Here is a 17,749-nt window from a genome sequence, read left to right as displayed (position 1 = left end):
GCAGGACATAGTTGGCTCCTTTCCAGCAGGAGGCAGCGTGGGAAGGGTGGTGGGGCCTAAGTTCAAAGGCACTTGTGCCTGAAAACGAGCTCTTTCCTCTCAAGGCCCTCGGGTTCTGTCGACAAACGTTCAACTTCTTCGCCCAAATCTATATATTGTTCAAATGCAGCCCTGTCTCTCTCCTGAGCTCAAGTGACAGATGTGTGAGCACCTGCCCTGATGCTGGCCTTCAACCCCGCCCACCCTTTGGTTTCTAGAAGAGACAAACAGGGCAGGAGCGAATGGCGCTTCTCTTTATTAGTTTTTAGAGGCAGAACCCAGCCTTCTGGGTTTGACAGAATTCTTCAAGTGAAAGTAATCTCTAAAACACAAAAGAGAAGGATGTGTGTGTGTGTGCGTGTGTGTGTGCGCACGCGTGCACATGTCGGTGTATATGTGTGTGTGTGGTGTGTGCGCGCGTGCGTGTGTTGTGTATGTGTGTGTGTGTGGTGTGTGCGCGCGCGTGCGTGTGTTGTGTATGTGTGTGTGTGCGTCTGTGTCCGCTTGACTGGAAGAATATGAACATTTATGGGGGGGTAGGATTTTGTTTTATTTTCTTTTGTTTTTTGGTCTTCTAGGGATCGTCAAGTCCCGAAAAGACAAATTTTACACTCCTTCAGTAAGAGCGTCTTTCACACCTTTATAATCAGTTCTGCTGGAGAACAGTGGCTGCCCCTGTTCTTGGGTTTTCGAGCCATAAGGAGACTGGCTGAGAGCCACAGTCCACATGAGGGCTCTTCCCCGTTTTGAGTCAGGCAGAATGGCTGTCCTGTACGAGCATTGCTGGACAGCATCCAAAAGTGACCCAAGCATCTCGGGTCCGGGGAGGTGTCAGCTTAGAGCCCAGGCCTCCAGCTCCCTGATGCAGAACTGCTCCCGCCGGGCCAGCACTTCATTGTTGAAGGTAGCACAGGGGTAACTTCCACCATGGTACAAGTCTCCATCCAACCACAGCCCAAACTGGCCACTGAAGAGAGGGAACAGGCCGTGGAGACAGCTCTGTAGGTAACGTCGGCTGTGCAAGCACAAGGACCTGCCCCCAGCACCCACATAAAAAGCCAGGCAGGTCACATGCTCCTGTGGCCCTAGCACAGGGAGGGCAAGGGCAGATGGTGAGGACTGCCAGTGTCAGTGATATAGTGGAGATGGGCCATGGCCATGTGCGTGCACACACACACACACACACACACACACACACACACACACACACACACACAAGAAATCATGGCACCGTTGTAGCTCCCTCAGCCATGGCTGTCCTCATCCCTTACACCAGTTTATCAGGATGTGTGGCTTTTTTTTTTTTTTAAAAAACAGTCCCTTGGCTTTAAGAACTGTATACTGTGGTACAGAGCCATCACCTCCACCCAGCTTTACAACACTCTAATCTTCACATTTGAGAAAGAACCCAGGAGCTGGAGAGATGGCTCAGCAGTTAAGAGCACTGACCGCTCTTCCAGAGGTCCTGAGTTCAATTCCCAGCACCCACATGGTGGCCCACAACCATCTGTAATTGGATGCTCTCTTCTGAGGTATCTGAAGAGAACTATAGTGTACTAACATATAAATAAAATAAATAGGGGCTGGGGATTTAGCTCAGTGGTAGAGCGCTTGCCTAGCATGCGCAAGGCCCTGAGTTCGGTCCCCAGCTCCGAAAAAAAGAAAAAAAGAAAAAACAAACAAATAAATAAATCTTTTTAAAAAGAAACAAGAGAAAGAACCCAGGCTGGAAACAGGAAGTGGGTCAGTAGTCAACAATGGCCAATGGACCCTGGGTCCTGTTGCCCCTCCATGGAGCTGAGCTGAATGCAGAATGCTTTTGTTTTACCTTCAGGGAACAACTTAATGTGCTTCCATGTCAAGGGCACACCAGGGTAAGAATACCCTTCACTCGTTTCTGCCAAACTCCCACTCCTGTTCCAAAACGTGCAGGCTGCACATCTCCTAACGAGTCTTGTCGCATGGACCTCAGAACTCTGGGGTTTCCCCATCTTGCGACTCTAATCACATCCACGTGGATGTCCCCACTCACTTCAGACTAAGATGTCACTAAGCATGTGGCCCTCTGGGGATGGGCTGTGGTGCTGATGCCAGAGGGCATGAGAGGAAGGCAGCCTGCCCATTCCACCTGCAGCACCCTTGGGAGAGGGACACGGGCTACCCCAGGATGTGGGGGACAGAGACACGCACCTTCCACTGCCCATCATCAGTGAGTCCAGGTCTCCTTTCACAAAAAAAGAGTTGTGCCCTGTCCACTTAAAGACCTGGGTGAAAAGGAAAAAGCAGGGTTACCTCCCAGTGTTGCCGGTGCCGTTGCAGTCTGACTCCAGGCCACGTGGTGGCAGTGTTGCGCAGGAACCCGAAGCTTCTGGGCTCAATGACTACCAGGAAAGACCGGGCTCCCAGACCTCAAGATTTCCATTTCCTTGGACTTCACCCCTTATGCCCTCTGCCTCGAATCGCCTACATCCTAGCAGCACTGAATAAATGCTGGCAATAAAACAAACCTCTGAGGCTTCCTGATTTCAAAGATAGAAAGAGGGAGACAGCCAGGCCTGAAGCTGGGGTGGAACCGCCTCTCAACCAACCTATCACAGGACCTACAGACCTTTAAGACTCGCCTTAACCTGTGAACTTCCATCCCACCATCTGGGTCACAGCCTCCTCCTGATCTTAACTCCCCCCACCCCATATGCTTCCCACAACCCTCTCCATAGTGAGCTGCAAGGGCCACCAACTTTAAATTACACTGTAATCTTCTACCTAAAGCCTTCTGGTGCCCTCCACTGTGAAGGAGACAGAGTGTGCCTGCCCCCATCCCTGCTTTTCTCCGGGCGCTCTCCTCTCTTACGGATTGCACCTGAGTCACACTGACCTTCTGTCAGCCACCAGCACCTGAAGGTGCTCATGCCGTGGGGCCTTTCTGCATTCAGACCCCTCTGTCCACAGCACCACCCCCCAACCCCATCCCGGAAGGTCACTTCTTAGCCTACAGCCTGAGTGCCATTGCAGAGAGCCCCGTTTTGACTTCCCTAGGTATCCACCCCCTCTGACACAGCTCCATTCACCCAGCAGTGTGCCTCGCCTTGTCTGCCCCACTCCAGTGTAATTCTAGAACTGCCTGGGTGCCTCGCTACACTCATGAATTAAAAGAGTGAAGACTGGAGAGCCAAAACAGGCAAGAAAGTTGCTTTTAAGGGCCCCAAAGTACAGTACGTTGCTTCCTGTAATCAGACGTCCCAAGTGCTAGGAACAACACCCCCAACTCCCAAAGAACAGAAAGATAAAGGCCAGGCTGCGAGGGGATGCAACAAAGCTAACAAGGGAGGGAGGACAAGAAGACCGGATTCTTCAGCGTGTCCGCGCTTCCTCTGCTATCTTCAAGGACGCAGGACGAGTCCTTCTGATTTGAAAGAGCAAGATAAACTTCGCTCCAGGAGAAACTAAGACAAAGTTCGCCGTGTTACTTGGAGTGGCAGTTACTTGTGCAAGCGCTGGGAATTCATAAAGAGCTCCAGCCAAGACACAGGCAAGGATCGAATTTTTCAAAGTATGGGATTCTGTAATAACAGGCCGGGGTGACAGTGACCCCTGGAAATAATGACTTTCGTGTAACAATTTTTTTTTTTTAGCACTTACACAGCGGGCACGGTTAGGCATTGGTTAGAACAGTAGACACAATAGCAAAACACCTGCCTCGGGGGTTGGGGATTTAGCTCAGTGGTAGAGTGCTTGCCTAGCAAGCGCAAGGCCCTGGGTTCGGTCCTCAGCTCCGGGGGTTGGGGGAGGAGGGACACCTGCCTCAGAGATGTTAAGGAGAAGGTAGATAAAGGACTAAGCAATGGTATATTAGAGACGCTAGCAAGAGAAGTGATGCACAGGGACAATAAAGATCTAGAAGGGACAGTCACTTAAAGGAGTCAGGGTAGTCGCTGTGCTGGGTGCGGTATGGTGGTCCTGAGGGTGGTGTGTTCGGATTCAGAGGAAGGGCTGCTGAGCAGAACAGCACATGCTGAAGCCCTGGGTCACCGTTGGGCCTGTATTTTTTGCCTTCCAGTTTAGGCCAGCATTGCTGGGGCAGAGTGAGGGGGAAAAACAACCAGTATTAGAACGAGGCTGGGGAGGAGCCATCGGTATACGGCTATCACGAGAAGAGCCGCAGAGGAAGCAAGGGCAGTCAGCAAAGATAAGAACCAAGTCCCCGGCTCTGGTGACAGCAGTCAGTGGGAGGTTCCAACAAGAAGAAAATACTAGAACTTTGGGTTTTTAGTATAAGCTGCAGAAGGAAGGTGTGGTGACAGACTACCGTCTTGGGGACGCCTTTCCCTTTCTCCCAAGAAGAGACTGTTGCTTGCCACAACAGACCAGGTATATTGTTAGCAAGGCCACCCACACCCCTTTGACCATCTTGGTGGGGGGACTAGATGACCGTGTGACAGAGCGTATTTACCAGCATCTGTGCATTGGAGGGGAGACTTCTAATAACCAACGAAAGCACCCACAACCAGCTCTCCGTCCATTTCACAGAATGCTCTACGCAATTACATGTTCTATCTCACACACCGATGCCGTCCACCTTTGCGGATCCCGAATGTGCACCCTTCTCTGCCATAGCCTCTGCCTCCGGTGTGCCCTGCCTGAGTGGAGACTCTGGGGTTGGTTTGCATATCTCCCCTCACCACTGACTGAGTTGGGCATATTCCCAACCACTTTGCACCTCCGTTCCCTCATCTGTGAGACGAGGCGAGGATAACAGTGTACACCCATGGGGGTTTCACGGCGACTGAATGTGCTGCTCCGTGAGGTGGCAAACACAGGCCTATGAGTTACTGCCGTGACTATAATTTATAATAGAGGTTGTGTGGGCTCTGCCTATCGAGAAGCACCCAGCAGCTTCAGTCAGCCAACAACTGAACGGTAGGAAATCTGCAGGTAGAAGATGTTAGGGACCCCTTATCTCCCTTCTTCAAAAGCTCCAGCCCTTCAGCAGTTTGTTCCCTCTGAGGTCTCAGCCACCAGTGCCTGTCACTGAGCTCTTCCGTGTATCCTATGGGGGACCTGAGCACCCAGTCACCAGCTTCCTAGTGAACTCTGTGGGTCCATCCACCCATCTCCTCGCACGTTCCTCCTCCCTTGCAGCTTCCAGCCACTGTCTTCATGGTCACATCCAGCACTTGTCCTTATCGAGGAGTCCAGGGAGCCCCTCCACTTCATTTCGAATGGCCCTCCACCTACCTACTCCTTCCCCTTGTCCTACGCCTTGCTTAGCAGCTGCCACTCCCCCAAGTGTCTGACCTCGTGGAGACCCCTCCTCTCCAACCCCACCTTTGTTCACCCTTCATTCCCTCTGGATTTGCTGGCCTTCTGCCTGGTCTTAGCCCTGCAATCCACTTGGTGTTTCCACTCCCGCCTACCCCTTTCCCATTCTTCGCTGTGAATGCTGCCTGCCAAGAGCTGGTCTGAGAACTCTGGCTACTCTGGTATAAGCCTGGTCAAGGAAGAGCTGCACCCCTGTGAAAAGTGGACAGAGCAGGGATAGCCTCTTTTGGCCACTCGTGCTCTCTGGAGCCCCCTTCTCACACCCAGGGACGGTGTGACTTGTTCTTTCTCCTGCAGGCTTCCTGTGCATGCTCTACAAGATGCACTGTGTGCATCCTCCCCCTCCCACACCTCAGGTCCACCACACTTGAACCCATCTTGTCCTTTCCAGCCTGCACAGTAAATCTTCCTCCTTCCCTCACTGAGTTCATAGTTTCTGGAGATCTCGATGGGCAGCTAAGGGCACTACCATGCCTACCATTGCCCTGTGGAGAAGTGGACAAGAGGCAGCCCATCATGGAGACTCCCCAGAGCTGTGACCTGTCATAGCCTTCCTCCATGACAGAAGGTTGACCCTTACCTTTAGCTGTGGGGAGAAGGAGAAGAGGAATGTCTCTCCAGTACCATAGAAGCCTTTGCTGAGTCGGAGAGCTGAGGAGGAGAAGGCACCAAACATCTGGAAAACAGAGAAAATGGCAAGAAAGGAGCTGGGAGTCCACCAGCCAACTCATCCACCAGGCTTCGGAATGCACGCTTAGTCTCTGGGACTCCTGGGGAGTTGGGTGCAAAGATGGGGGACAGGGCTGTTACAAGTCCCCCAGGCCACCCTCTGTCCCACACTCCTGCCTTCCCTGAGTTGTCATGACTCCCCCACCCCACCTGCCACCCTCTGTTCTGTCTGTGTCTCTGTCTCTCTTCAGGGTCCTGCTGTGTAGCCCAGGCTAACCCAGAACTGACTTCCATGAGAGCCTTTATATGCATGTGGTATGCCCAGTCTACCTTTTCTTAAATATATATCTTTGTGTCTGTTTGTATATATTTTATGAATGTGAAAGTGTCCATGTGTGTGCACAGGTATACACACACATGCACATGCATATGCACATGCATGTACACGCGCGCGCGCGCGCACACACACACACACACACACACACACACACACACATGCGTTCCCATGGTTTTCATATGGAAGCCAGAGGCCAGTATGAAGTACCTTCCTCTGTTGCTTCCCACCTTATGTTTTGAGACCGACTCTCACTAACTCCAGAACTGACCAATGAGACTGATTGGCCAGGCTCCTCCTGTGCCTGCCTCCTGTGGGTTACAGACAAACCCGGCTTTTTTCATGGCTGCTGAGAATTGAACTCAGGCCCTCATGCTTGCGGGGCAAACACTTTACTGACAGAAATATTGCTTTAGCTCCAGATGTACTTATTTTGTAGAAAGAATGCTTCCAGAAGAGGTGGAAATTACAGGGGGGAAAAAGCCATTATCAAAACCCCCCTCTTCCTCCCCAAGGCGATGTATAAAGCTTTACGGATTGCTTCCTTCTGGCGCCTGTTCAGTACCAGAGCACAGACTTTTCTGCACACTGACAGCCCACACATAAGCTGTTCCCTCTAACCTTTTGCCACCAACTTCTAATGTACAAAAAAGCCAAGGGCTGGGGGTAGAGTTCAGCTGGTTAAGTGCTTGCCTAGCACACACGGGGCCCTAGGTTCAAACCCAGTTGAAATACCACCGATGATGATGATGATGATGGTGGTGCTGGTGGTGGTGGTGATGGTGGTGGTGGTGATGGTGATGATGATAGGTCAAAACAAGGACAGATTCCTTCCACCTTAGACCTAACAGGAAGTTTGCTCTAGCTCCCATACTGACTCTCTTTATATTTCTCAGGCCCACTTGACTACGATACTATGACCCTTCAGTCCTATCCACCAGCTCCTAAGAATGGGGTTTGCTCTTGTATGAGCCCGGGGCTAGTATCACATCCAAAGAGAACTAAGGACAATTCTGGTATTATCTGTTTGTATCACTGTGTATTCAATTGTCCTGGGTTATCTCAAGAATGTGCTTCACATCCTGCTTTGAAGAGAAAGCAACACGTTGGACAGCTATGGCTCAGCGCCTTGCTTCTCGCCTGCCTGCTGTTTGTGTGACTGATAGAACCACCTTCCTTCTGTGGGATGGCTATTGGGATTGGGTATGGATCATCACAGTGCTGCACAGGGACTTCTGGGATGCAGGATTCAGGCTTAACGCTAGGAGGAACTTCTCATTCATAGCACATAGCCTCTGCCACAGACGGGGCTCTGTGCAAACAGCGCGAGTTTCCTGGCTCTCAAGCAAGAAGTCTTCCCAAACAGACTCTCCTGTCTATTTGGAGCCGCCCTGAGATCTCTTCCAACTGTGGAATGTTTCTTCTGCAGAGGAACATTTAAAACCGGCTTGCAATCCTGCCCGCCTTTCTGCATAAAGAATCTGCCAGAAATTCTATTGTTTGAGTGACCACATAGGTTTTGGGCACAGCCGTTGAAGTTCCTCTGTGGCATTTAGGAACAGTCTTTGCTGTCCCCCCTCTGATTTCCTACAATCCATTCCTCCCCCCACAGCTGAGGATAATTTCAAAATATGCGTCCATCGTTTAGATACAGACCCCCTGCCTGAAACCGTCCTGAAGAGCCAGAGGTGGGGCATCTGCCTGTACTCAGCCACTGGAGAGACTGAGGCAGGAGGATTTGTAGTTCAAGGTCAGCACAGTCTACATACGGGGTTCGGAGCCAGCTTATGTCTTAGTGAGAGAGACCCTGTCTCAAAATAAGTCAAAACAACCCAGCCGTGATATGGTGCTTGCAAAGCTAAGAGTGTACGTAGTGCATGGTGTCAGCGGTTAATTGCTCAATGTCCTCCCACCCCACGCCACCACCACTGCCACCCCCACTGCCACCATTGCCACACACATAAAAGGAATTAGACCTAACCCTAAGAGGGCTGGGCCATTTCTGGCTTGATCCTGATTGTCTCCATATCTCTTAACCCGGCACACAGAAGTGATTTCAGACGCACGAGTGGCTCCAAGTATGATTGGTCTCAGTGTCACTATATCCCTATACCTTAGGCGGTGCAGTCTGCTATCTCTGCTTTCTTGTTTATTACCCTTCCCTGGACAGTACCCGATGCTCTGTCTGGGAGCCCCCATGCCCTGGCCCAGCTCACCTGGCCATCCTGGTCTCTCAACAGCAGCAGTACTGGCCCGCTGTGACCCTCCATTTGTCGGTATAGTTGCTGCAGACTGAAACCATCCCTTGACGTGCAGAAGATCAGATTCCAGGGGTGGCCAGTGACTCTCGGGGGCAGGTGGAGACTGAGCTGGAAGTAGGGTTAGAGCTGGGTGAAAGGAATGCCCCTCCATCTGCCCCCTCCCCCTACTCAGCCTTCGTTCTACCCAGAGGCTCTGTGTCTGTTAGCTAATCTTCGCTCCCATTTCACAGATGTGAAAACTGAGGTTCGGGGAGATGGAGACTAGATGGCAGAGCCTGGATTCTAACCCAGGGCAGATCTCTGAGAACTCACCTTGGTTACCTGGTCTTTAGGGGACAGATGAGAGAGTTTCCTCTCCTGGCACACTGTTCTGTGTCTGTCCCACCCCAGCTCTAGCTTTAGTCCCCAGGATCCATGTCACCCTTGCTAGGTTTCCCAATTCTACCCAGTGAGAAGGATGGTACTAGTATGACTAGAGAGGACAGGAAGCCCAGGGAGAAAGCATGATTGATTCGAGGTGATGTTTAGCTAGGGACATTGCAGCTTTGACTTCAGAGCCCCTGGGTGTGGCTGGAATAGGGAAAAGAACTTCGGGGCTGAAGTCCTACTGCACAGAATGTGCCCAAACCTGCTTAATCTCTGAGGCACCTAGGACCTGGCTGGCTTCTGTCAGTTGAGGCTCCACAGGGTCCTGGGGGGCTGGGGCTGGCTCCTCCTCTTCCTCCTCCTCACCCTCCTCCCCAGATAGTGTGTCCTCCATTTCTGTGGGCTGTAACGATTCAAAGAAGCTTGGTAGATCGAAGGACACAGGGGCACCAGCTGCCACCCTGACATCCCATGCTCAAAAGCTACAGTTGTCTTGTCCCTTGCCCAGGCTCCTGCAATGCTAGCCCACCCAAAGGAGCCGGAAACACCCACCATAAGCAAGACTCTGTCCCTGCCTCCAAAATGCTTTCTCCTGGCTAGCCACTGCAAGTGAAGGAAGGGGGCGGGCCAAGGCCTGCACAGTGCTACTCAGAGGGGAATGATGGTCTATTTCTAGTTTGCTCTAGCCCCAGGGTGAGCACCAGGCTCTGAGCTCTAAGCCTGGAAGAAGATAGAAGGGCAGGTGGGGTCCAGTTCTGCTGCAGTTGTGTATGTTAGGACAGGAAAGAGTGGCTTCAACAATAAGATCCATCACAAGAATGGCTGGCATTGATCATCCAGAGCTCTGTGAACAGACCCCGTGTGGACAGCCTGCTGTTATTGGTGTCTTTGAATCCTCTCCCTGTGTCCTAAGAAGGTGCTGCTGATCTCTGCATCACACAGGAAAACCCTGGGGCTCACTTTCAGTCAGTGCAGGAAGAGTGCTGTCACACCTAGCTCTCCACAAAATGTGTGATCGTTCACATGAGTTGTGTGTTGCTTGAAATAGAGGCGTGTGTGTGGGCGGGTTGGTGTGTTGGTTGTTTGTGCGTTTTGAGGGCGAGCTGGGATTTTATGTGAATGTGTGTGTGTGTGTGTGTCTGTGTGTGTGTGTATAAGGTGTGTGTATGTATGTGTGTATGAGTGTGTGTGTGTGTGAGTGTGTGGTTGCGTGTGTATGAGGTGTATGTGAGTGAGTGTGTGTGAGTGTGTGCAAGTGAGTGTGTGTGTATGAGGTGTGTGTGTATGTGAGTGTGTGTATGGTTGTGTGTGTATGAGGTGTGTGTGTGAGTGTGTGTGTGTGAGTGAGTGTGTGCGAGTGAGTGTGTGTGGCTGTGTGTGTATGAGGTGTGTGTGTATGTGTGTGTGTAAGTGAGTGTGTGGTTGTGTGTGTGTAAGTGAGTGTGTGGTTGTGTGTGTGTAAGTGAGTGTGTGGTTGTGTGTGTGTGAGTGAGTGTGTGGTTGTGTGTGTGTATGAGATGTGTGGGGGGGGGCAGGGCTGCTGCTTGGACTCCATGCTCACTCACTTCATTGAGTTTCCACACTCTGCCACGGTGTGATCAAGTGTGCATTCACACATGTGAGTAGGCCTGTGCACAGTAACATTAGGCTCATCGAAGAAGGAGATGCCCGTCTGAGAAGGAATACCTGCTGTGCCCCTTCCTTACCTCTCCTCTACTCAGGCTCAGACATGGAGGGATCCTCAGGATGGGATAGTCCCACAAGGGACAGCAACAGTGTCTATTCCCTCTGGAGGAGGGTCTCAGGACCTTGGGATGTCCCAGGTCCTCCATCAGCCCTTTCTTTAAAGCCCCACCAGCTAGAAAGGACTTAAGAGGGGTAAATACACCCAGACACACACACAGACAGACCGACAGACAGACACAGACACACACACCATACATACACACACACACCTCATACACATACACACACACACCATACACACACACACACACACACACACACACACACACGAACACACCATAGCCCAGGCCCCTCCCTGCTAGAGAGCTCATCTCCCTTCCCAAGTGAATTCCCTGCTTGTGCCGGACACTTACCAGCTGAGTGTACCGCCATTGCCGGCCTTTCATTCTGTCAGAGCTCAGGACAGGGTGTAGTCCTTGGGCCTGGCGGAGGAAATGCTGCAAGACAACGACAGCAATGAGGAGGTGCCTGGGCACACCCCACTGGATCCATGCCTACCCAGCTGCCCTTTGCTCCCTCTCACCTGTGATCCCCAGGCCAAGTGGCCATGGGGTGGGTCTGTGAGCAACTTGGCATTTAAGGTCGCATGTGTAGCCAGCACCTAGCACATGTTAGCCGTACACAGCTGGAACCTAGCACATGTTAGCCATACATAGTGAATTCCAGCTGTAAATTCTGGCCACTTCAGTGCATTTGCCAGAAGTTTGGCCTGGGAACATTGATTCTCTTTTAGGATACCTAATGTCTGGACTATGGATTCAGGACCACTGGTTCCCTAAATGACAGAATAAATCCATTTGCTATTTGCACCCCAGGCCTCAGTTTCCCATTGTGTAACATTTAAAAAATATGCTAAGCCAGGCATAATGGTGCACACACTTAATGCCAGTACTTGGGAGACAGAGGCAGGTGGGTCTCTGCAACAAAGCCAGCCTGGTCTACAGGTCAGCCAGGGCTACACAATGAGACCCTTCCAAGAAGAAGGAGGGGGGGTGGAGAAAAAGAAGAATGTTATGTGTGTATGTATTTGTATTTGTGGCCATGAACTAAGGCTCTCCTTCTATCTTTATGTGGGGTCTAAGAATTGAGCTCAGGGGATTGGGGATTTGGCTCAGTGGTAGAGCGGTTGCCTAGCAAGCGCAAGGCCCTGGGTTCGGTCCCCAGCTCCGAAAAAAAAAAGAAAAGAATTGAGCTCAGGTCATCGGGCTCGAATGACCCACTTTTACCCACTGAGTCACCTCACTGCACTTCTATCTAACATTCAACATATTGTACCAAAACCCTCAGAATACTTTCCAGGACTGACAGCCTACAATTTGCATCCCTGTCAGCCAATGAGTGTGTAAAAGCCTGAAGGGCTGTGATCAGACCGAAGAACTGACCTTTTGAAGACATAGTTTTGCCCAAGAGTGTGTGGTTCAGTAGGAGGTACTGTGTGCTAGGTACTTACCTAGCAAATATGAGGCCCTGGATCCAATTCTAGTATAAAGAGAAAGGAAGGGAAGGGGAAGGAAAGGGGGAGAAAGGAAAGAAAGAAGGAAGTAGAAGGGAAAATGAAAAGGAAGTGAAGGAAAGGAGTGGGGAGAGGGGAGAGAAAGAGCACAGACTGTAGCTCAGGGATAGTGGCAAATCACACCCTCCCCCTCTTACCCAACACACGGTAGCTTAGCCCATGTGTGCACAAGGCCATCGGAAAAAGAGGAGGCAGGGAGGGGGATTAGGAGAGAGAGAGAGAGAGAGAGAGAGAGAGAGAGAGAGAGAGAGAGAGAGAGAGAGAGAGAGAGACCCTTACTTGGTTTTGCAACCTTGGGCAATGACTCTGCCCCTCCTCATCTGTTAGCACTACGTCTGTCTTGTAAGAAACGAAGATAACGTCCAAGCATCAGGATGCTAAGCCTAGCCTCCGTCTTCCCATCCATCCTCCCTCTCCTGTGCTCAATTTTGTGTGGTGAGCTGTAGCACCTGCCCTTTGGTGCCACTGGATAAATGCCAGGGGTTATCACACCCGCCTCTTGGAGAGATCCAGTGTTCAATTCCTGACAAAGGCCCACTTGGCCTCCTCTTGAGCCTCAGTCAAATCCAAGGTGAGGGTCAGTAGGGGAAGGGAAGGGAAGGGTGGGAGCTAGGAAGAATGCGGCTGAAGATACTCACCCCAACAATCACTGATGACCCTTCTGCAGCTCAGCTCATCCACTGAGGCCTCTGTTTCCCCCCAAAGAGAAGGCCAACCTAGAATGGCCTGTCCACCTGGCTGTCTGGACACAGTGACTTGGGTCCCAACTCTCGTCTTCTGTGTGTGACTGGTGTCTCTGCCCCGCCCTGGCTCCAGTCCTTCTCCCGGCCTCTTATACCTGCCCTGAGGCGGCAGTCCTGGCTCCATGCCAGGTCAGTTCCAACTGGGAAGGCACCAGTGATTATCCTACATCAGAAACTCAAATCCCACAAACACAGGAACAAGACCGTGCCCCCCCCGCCCCCCAGTCCTTAGCTCTGTTGCCATCAGTTGCAAGATGGGAGAGATACCAGGCTCTGTGCCACCAACGTGCTTCTCTCTGGCGCCTAAGTAAGTACCACTTGTTTACTGATGCCCACCGTGGGGTAGGGGTCAGTCCTCTCACTTAAGGTTAGAACTGGTGCCGTGGAAAATGACAAGAGAAAGGGCTGTACTGCGGGCTCTCCACCAACCACACACAAGAAAGGTCTACACTTTGGGTTCTCCACCAATGACTGCAAGCTGTAGGGAGCCTAGGTCTAAACTCTACCCCCCCCGCCCCGCCCCCCACCCCAAGGACTTTCTTCATTGGCCTGGGGACATTTGGCAAGGTCTCTCACAGGAATCCCAATGTCTGGCACACAGTGGGCACCCTGCCAATGGGGTTACTTCTCTACGTGTGGCTCGCAGTGAGGACTGCTATATTTTTTAATCACAGGACTCAAACTTGGAGGGGGGCTTCAAAGTGAGCGGCTCCACAGGGCCAGGAGTCCCTGAAAAACATGCTGGGAAGATGAGCTTGCTCACACAATGGCTCTGCCTAGCTCCACACAGCTAGAAGACTGTCCTAATGGCCACCAGATGACTTGGGCTTCAAGGCCAGGTACCCTGAGGGACATTCCCTCTAGGAAGTACGGACTGCCTAAGGACTTGTATTATAGGGAAAACAGGAAAATAAAGGGTCCTGTTGTCACCTCAAACATGGCTGTTGCAATGGGTGTTTGAGCTATAAACAGCTCAGGGTCACAGGCCTGGAGCTTCCTCCTCCCCTCTCCCCCACTTCTTTCTTTCATTTTGTTTTCTTTTTTAAAAATCGTTTTTAATAATTTACTTATTTCCATTTCATATGCACTGGTGTTTTGCCTGCATGCATGTCTGTGTGATGGAATGTGTCAGATCTTGGAGTTACAGACAGTTGTGAGCTGCCATGTGGGTGCTGGGATTTGAACCTGGGTCCTCTGGAAGAGCACTCAGAGCCTACAACCCCCGAGACATCTCTTCAGCCCCCCTTTTAAAAAATTTTTTTTTTCGGAGCTGGGGACCGAACCCAGGGCCTTGCACTTGCTAGGCAAGCGCTTTACCACTGAGCTAAATCCTCAACCCTTTAAAAATTTTTGAGACAGGGTTTCATGATGTAGCCTGGCTGGCCTGGAACTGGCTATGTAGACCAGGCTAGCCTCAAAGTCCCAGAGATCCTCCTGCCTCTGCTTCCTTGGTGCTGGGATGGTTAAAGGCTGCCACACCTGGCTTACCCACTGCCTCTTGCAGACCCCTTTCCCCTGCATTCAGTACTTGACCACCAAGCACTCTGAGAGACCAGTGAGGTTAGCCTGGCTGTCCCGTTTTGTGTCCTCATGTCCTGAAGATTCTGTATGTGATATGACAGGAACACCCCCATGCCAGGTTACAGTCCCTTCAGAGATGCCACTGTAGGAATTCAGGTGCTCCGGGGCCTAGCAGTCCTGCCCTGCCATGCAACTCTCTTCATCTTTCTCTGCCACCAGACTTGCATGTCCCTTCAGAACACGACCATCACCACCATCACCGTCACCCCCAGGAATGACTTTTGTTGTGTATGGTGCTGAGAATTGAACCCAGGACCTTAGCATGCTAAGCAAGCATCCTATAATCGAGCTATATCCCTAGTCTTTGATTTCTTGAGAGAGGGTTTCTCTATGTTGTCAAGGTTGACCTAGCATTCACATTTGGGGGGAGGGGTTATTTTTATGTCTGAGCATTTTGCCTGCTTGTCTGTACCTGTACCATAGGTGTCCCCAATGCCCAGCAGCTCAGAGCCCTTGGAACTAGAGTTACAGGTGGTTGGTTGTGAGTCACCAAGTGAGTACAGGGAACCGAACCTGGGCTCGCTCCATAAGGAACAAGTACTCTTTTTTTTTTTTTTTTTTTTTTTGGTTCTTTTTTTCGGAGCTGGGAACCGAACCCAGGGCCTTGCGCTTCCTAGGCAACCGCTCTACCACTGAGCTAAATCCCCAACCCCGGAACAAGTACTCTTAACCGCTGAGCCATCTCTCGAGTCCCTGCCTCGAACTCTTGATCCTAAATGTTGGCATCATAGGTCTATGCCACTGAGCCTAGTGCCTTCAGGAAATGATGTATTCACCGGAGGGGAAAGGTGAGTGGGGGTGAAACACTCACACTGAGGATTATTTCCAAGAATGAGAATGGAGACATTTTGCAAAGGGGTTTCAGGAATGTGTGGAAAGTGTTTCCTCTGCACTGTTAAGGGCAGAATCTAAAATTCTGTATTATTTCAGCAACACAAGTTAAAAAGAGTCAAGAGAGAACGACCAGAAGGGGACACCCCTGTGTTCACTGGGCCGTCCCGCTCTCCTCTGAGCTTGGGTGGGTGTGGCACCTGTCTGACATCCTCCCTCTGGGTCTCTCTTTGGACATGTCCGCAGATGCTTCGGACTGGCCCTGTTCTCTATTAACTGAGGCTCTCTTACCCTTTCACACCTCCAAGCCCATCCTTCCTGCCGAAACAAACAGTGGCGTCACTGTTCTGCCTCGAAAGCCGGTAATGGGAGATGAACTTGACATCACTTGAGTCCTCGCTTCTGGCCAACAGTGTCTGGCTCGTCGAAGCAGAACACATCCTTTCTCCATGGCTTCTAGATGCATCGGCGTCCCCTTAGCCACCACAGTCATGTTCCTCAACCTCTAAGCTCAACCAGCATCTGTTCTTGTCAGCATGGAGATTTACTTCCAGATGTAAATTAGATGCTGCGACTCCCTGCTCACAGTGTTTGTCACTGCAACAGGGACAACGCAGGCTGCTGCTTATGGCCCCTGGTTCCTGCTTTCCATTCTTATATCTCCCAGGGGCTTCCAGTCATAGTAACCACCCCTCCCTGAACATCTGTCACACTCTCTCCTCCTCCAGGGACATAGCCCTTGCTCTTCAGTCTGCCCCAGATTCTCTTCCCAGGCCCTCCAGCTAGCTCAGCATACAGGTCACTTCCTCAGAGAGGGTTCCCCAATAACCCTGTTCACGTGGCTTTCATTTACCAGCCAGTGGCTTATTTCTTTCATGATTCGTATGATGAAAACAACCTTCACTTTGGTGAGTTAACTTCTGTTTGGCTTTCCATCCTGTCTGTCAGTTTGGCGGGCTCCAATGAGAGAGCTGAGGCTGATCTTCCATTTAGGTCGCCAGCCCCTTCATTTCTTACAACCTGCCGCTAAAGCCATCATTGAAGGCTTTCTCCTTGATCAGATTTTTTCTTTTTTTTCTAACAGCACCCTCTGGGTGCCTAAGTTGGATAATTAGTAGCAGGCCCTAGGTTGGGTCAGCCTCTGGTCAAACAAACCAAGCCAGGCTACTTCCAAGCTGTCTGACGTGGCCGTGCATTCCAGTGACCCACTGCTGTGTGAAAAGAAAACGGGGCGGGCGAACCCTGCCGCCTCCAGAGAGTTGTTCTGCAGTCCGTGTGACTGGTAAGAGAACTTACTTCCGCTCTACTCACCACGGGTGGTGGCTCAAGGCCGCCAGTGAAGCATCTGTAAGCTCATCCTTTCAGGTCTGGTGGCCAGTGGGGACTAGAGCTGGAGTTGGCGGGACTGACCTCACGTGGCCACCCCACCCCCCTTACTCTTCACCTGGCTCTTGGATTCCACGGCTGGAGAGAGGGAGCAACAGAGAAAGCTCATGAGCGAGAGGCTTGACAGATGCCCAGTTACACAGATCTGCCCAGACTGGAGGGCAGGAAGGAGACCCTGTGGCTGCTGGGAGTCCCAGGGTCGCTGTGAGAAGGGCTATTGGTTAGATGGAGAACAGCAACTCCTGAAAGTTGTCCTCTCACCTTTGCCTGTGCACTGTGGCATGTGTGCACTTGTGTGAGTACATGCATGTGTGACATGCACGCAATAATAATGATGATAAAATGATAACAATAGAGCAATTGGAATATATATATATATATATATATATATATATATATATATATATATGCTTCTCTTTGGAGAATGCAACCAAGTTCTTTAATCCTTAAAAACATAAGTTCCTTAATCGACAAGGGTTGACAGACTTTTGTGGTCCCACTGCTGTTTGGAAAGGTTAAACCCATGAATTCAAGGCCAGTCGGCAATATAATGAGACCCCTGTCCTGACAGAGAGGTGTGGGGGGAGAATGGAGCATGGTCTGCATTAGTGCTTACCCAACTGAGGATGGCCCCAGGCACACACCCTCTCACACGGCAAAACCCAGGTTCTACACGGGAGGAAAAACGCAGAGCCGGCAACAATTTCCAAGAACTGCACAACCTCTCTGTATCATAATGACGAGCCCATAGGGGCAGGGACAATCAAGCTAGTGAACGTGTCACAGGTATATTAGACCAGGCTAGGGCTGGACTCTGAGGCTTGGGTGTAGGAGCATTCCCCTGGGGTCTCTAGCCGAGGGTTCCCAAATCACTGCCCAGCAACCTTACCCAGGCCCTGCTTGTACTTCAACGTGGACGGTGCACGGTGGGTAAGAGAAAAAGGAGTAGACCTTGAACTAG

General features: G+C 51.2%; 1 protein-coding gene across 6 annotated transcripts; it reads right to left on the bottom strand.

Moving 5' to 3' along the window:
* Positions 1-274: 274 nt before the first annotated feature.
* Positions 275-16,173, bottom strand: Tldc2 (TBC/LysM-associated domain containing 2). Of its 6 annotated transcripts, none has more exons than XM_087653991.1 (7): positions 15,694-16,173; positions 11,088-11,171; positions 9,251-9,391; positions 8,578-8,730; positions 5,939-6,034; positions 2,230-2,303; positions 280-1,006 (listed from the first exon to the last, which is right to left on the bottom strand). In XM_087653991.1, exons 2-7 carry the CDS (start codon positions 11,118-11,120, stop codon positions 871-873), a joined length of 633 nt encoding a protein of 210 aa, XP_087510117.1. In that variant the 5' UTR covers positions 11,121-11,171; positions 15,694-16,173; the 3' UTR covers positions 280-870.
* Positions 16,174-17,749: the final 1,576 nt, after the last annotated feature.

The sequence above is a fragment of the Rattus norvegicus genome, chromosome 3, assembly GCF_021556685.1.
Source record: "Rattus norvegicus strain SHRSP/BbbUtx chromosome 3, alternate assembly SHRSP_T2T, whole genome shotgun sequence".
NCBI lineage: Eukaryota > Metazoa > Chordata > Mammalia > Rodentia > Muridae > Rattus > Rattus norvegicus.
This window is presented reverse-complemented; position numbering and strand designations above follow the sequence as displayed.